Source organism: Pinus tabuliformis, chromosome 7, assembly GCF_031772625.1.
Source record: "Pinus tabuliformis cultivar Carrire ecotype Pingquan chromosome 7, CPIR1, whole genome shotgun sequence".
NCBI lineage: Eukaryota > Viridiplantae > Streptophyta > Pinopsida > Pinales > Pinaceae > Pinus > Pinus tabuliformis.
Window position 1 is genome coordinate 1,634,633,828 of NC_142293.1, and position 1,798 is coordinate 1,634,635,625.

At 29.5% G+C, this 1,798-nt stretch overlaps 1 protein-coding gene across 1 annotated transcript; it reads right to left on the minus strand.

The window, feature by feature from the left end:
- Positions 1-218: 218 nt before the first annotated feature.
- On the minus strand, positions 219-1,537 carry LOC149254521 (uncharacterized). Its single transcript, XM_089457050.1, has 3 exons — positions 986-1,537; positions 800-892; positions 219-627 (listed from the first exon to the last, which is right to left on the minus strand). Exons 1-3 carry the CDS (start codon positions 1,112-1,114, stop codon positions 436-438), a joined length of 414 nt encoding a protein of 137 aa, XP_089313176.1. The 5' UTR covers positions 1,115-1,537; the 3' UTR covers positions 219-435.
- Positions 1,538-1,798: the final 261 nt, after the last annotated feature.

A 1,798-nucleotide genomic window follows, 5' to 3' on the forward strand; every position in this document is an offset into this window, starting at 1 on the left:
TTTTCTTTACATATATGACCCCCTTTATAGATTCATAGTGAAATATATGATAGTTTCTAAATATCATTAAAGCAGATATCACAATTCAAAATCATTTGTAAAGAAATTTAAGAGAAATTGACAACATCCATCCAAAAAAATAACAATGTGTCATTAACAATTTTCAAAACATGTATAAAATAGCAACATAATACTAATAAAATCAGTATTATTTTTAATCAAAACAAGTAAAATTCAAATATGATTAACAAATCAAAATATTTCATGAATATCATTATTCTACGATAAATTAACAACATACATAAATCAAACTCATCGTATGATTACAAAATCAAAATGTCTCATTGATATAGGGTAAATTCACAACACCCATCTAAACATAACAATGTCATTCTACACAATAATTTCTTCATAAAAAACAATGCATGTGCATGCCTAGCTACCACCACCAAGATCATCCTCATGATCATCTTGACCATCCTCATTACTCTGATCCACATCATCACCAACACCGCAACTATCATCATCATCTCCTCCTTCACCACCATCATCCTCATCCTCATCATCTCCTGATATATGTTGAACATAATTTGGATCATCGTCTTGGCAATCATTACCTATAGCATTCTGACAAAAAAAATCAATATTACATGTTAGTATTAATTACATAACACAACGCATGTTTTTGTTATACAATGTTAACCATAAAATGAGGTAAGATATAATATCTAATAGTACTAAAAAATAAAATGAAAATATGGTTTAAAAGTATATTGGAAATCCAACTAAGATTACATACCATAGAGTACATCCAAACAACAAATTCAACCCATCTCTTTTGCTGCAGCACCTCCTTTTCCAAATGATTTGGAGGTCTTCCATATTTTAGTTCCTATCAATCAGTAAATAGGGAGAAATTAGATAACAATGACTTTCTTCTAGTACAAAATTTATTAAAAAAATATCACATGTTTAATATACTTACAAAGGTTGTTATCAGTGCTTTTAAACCTTTCTGGCCACTACGATCAGTGACTTTTGTCTTGGTTAACCTCACCTTGGATGCCTTGTCCTTAAACATAAACCAATTCAATTTATTTTCACACAAATACATGTCTAAGATACTTATAAGTATTAATACATTCTAAATAATGTTTAATGAAAAATTCAATACCTGAATGCTCTCATTGCCGGCTTTTCTTTGTGCATCCAACTTCTCATATGATTTTACAAGTTCTTTCCATACTTTAAAAGGTATGTCAATAGGTCTTTGTTTCAGTCTTTGATCTTGAGGCATTTTTTTAATTTTTCTCGTTTGGTTAAAAATTTTGGTTAAAAAAAACCGAACAAGTAATTCACATCAATGGCATGGGGACTCTATGGATATGTGTAAAAAAATGGCTATAAAGAAAACATCCAAAAAACATATGAGCTCTCCCTTTGATGGTCACTTGGGGCATATGGCTGGAAAGGAACAACTCCATTTTCGAAAATCAAGGACAATCCTTTCTCAAAGTCCTTCCTAATATTTGCTCCAAATGTCTTCAAATGAAAAACAAAATTCAAACGTCATCCTTAAACATCTCCCTTAAATATAACGTTGGACCATAAATTCTTCACTTTTATTGTTATTGGCTCTGGAATGATTTTTCTATATGCAATTATATAATGAAATATGTGTGCACTAATGAAAAAACATTGAGTTTCATTTTTCATAATCACAAACAATGAAAAATGAATCACACGTAACTAGCATCATTTTGCAAATTTTAAATTTATTAAAAATCTTTAACATGTT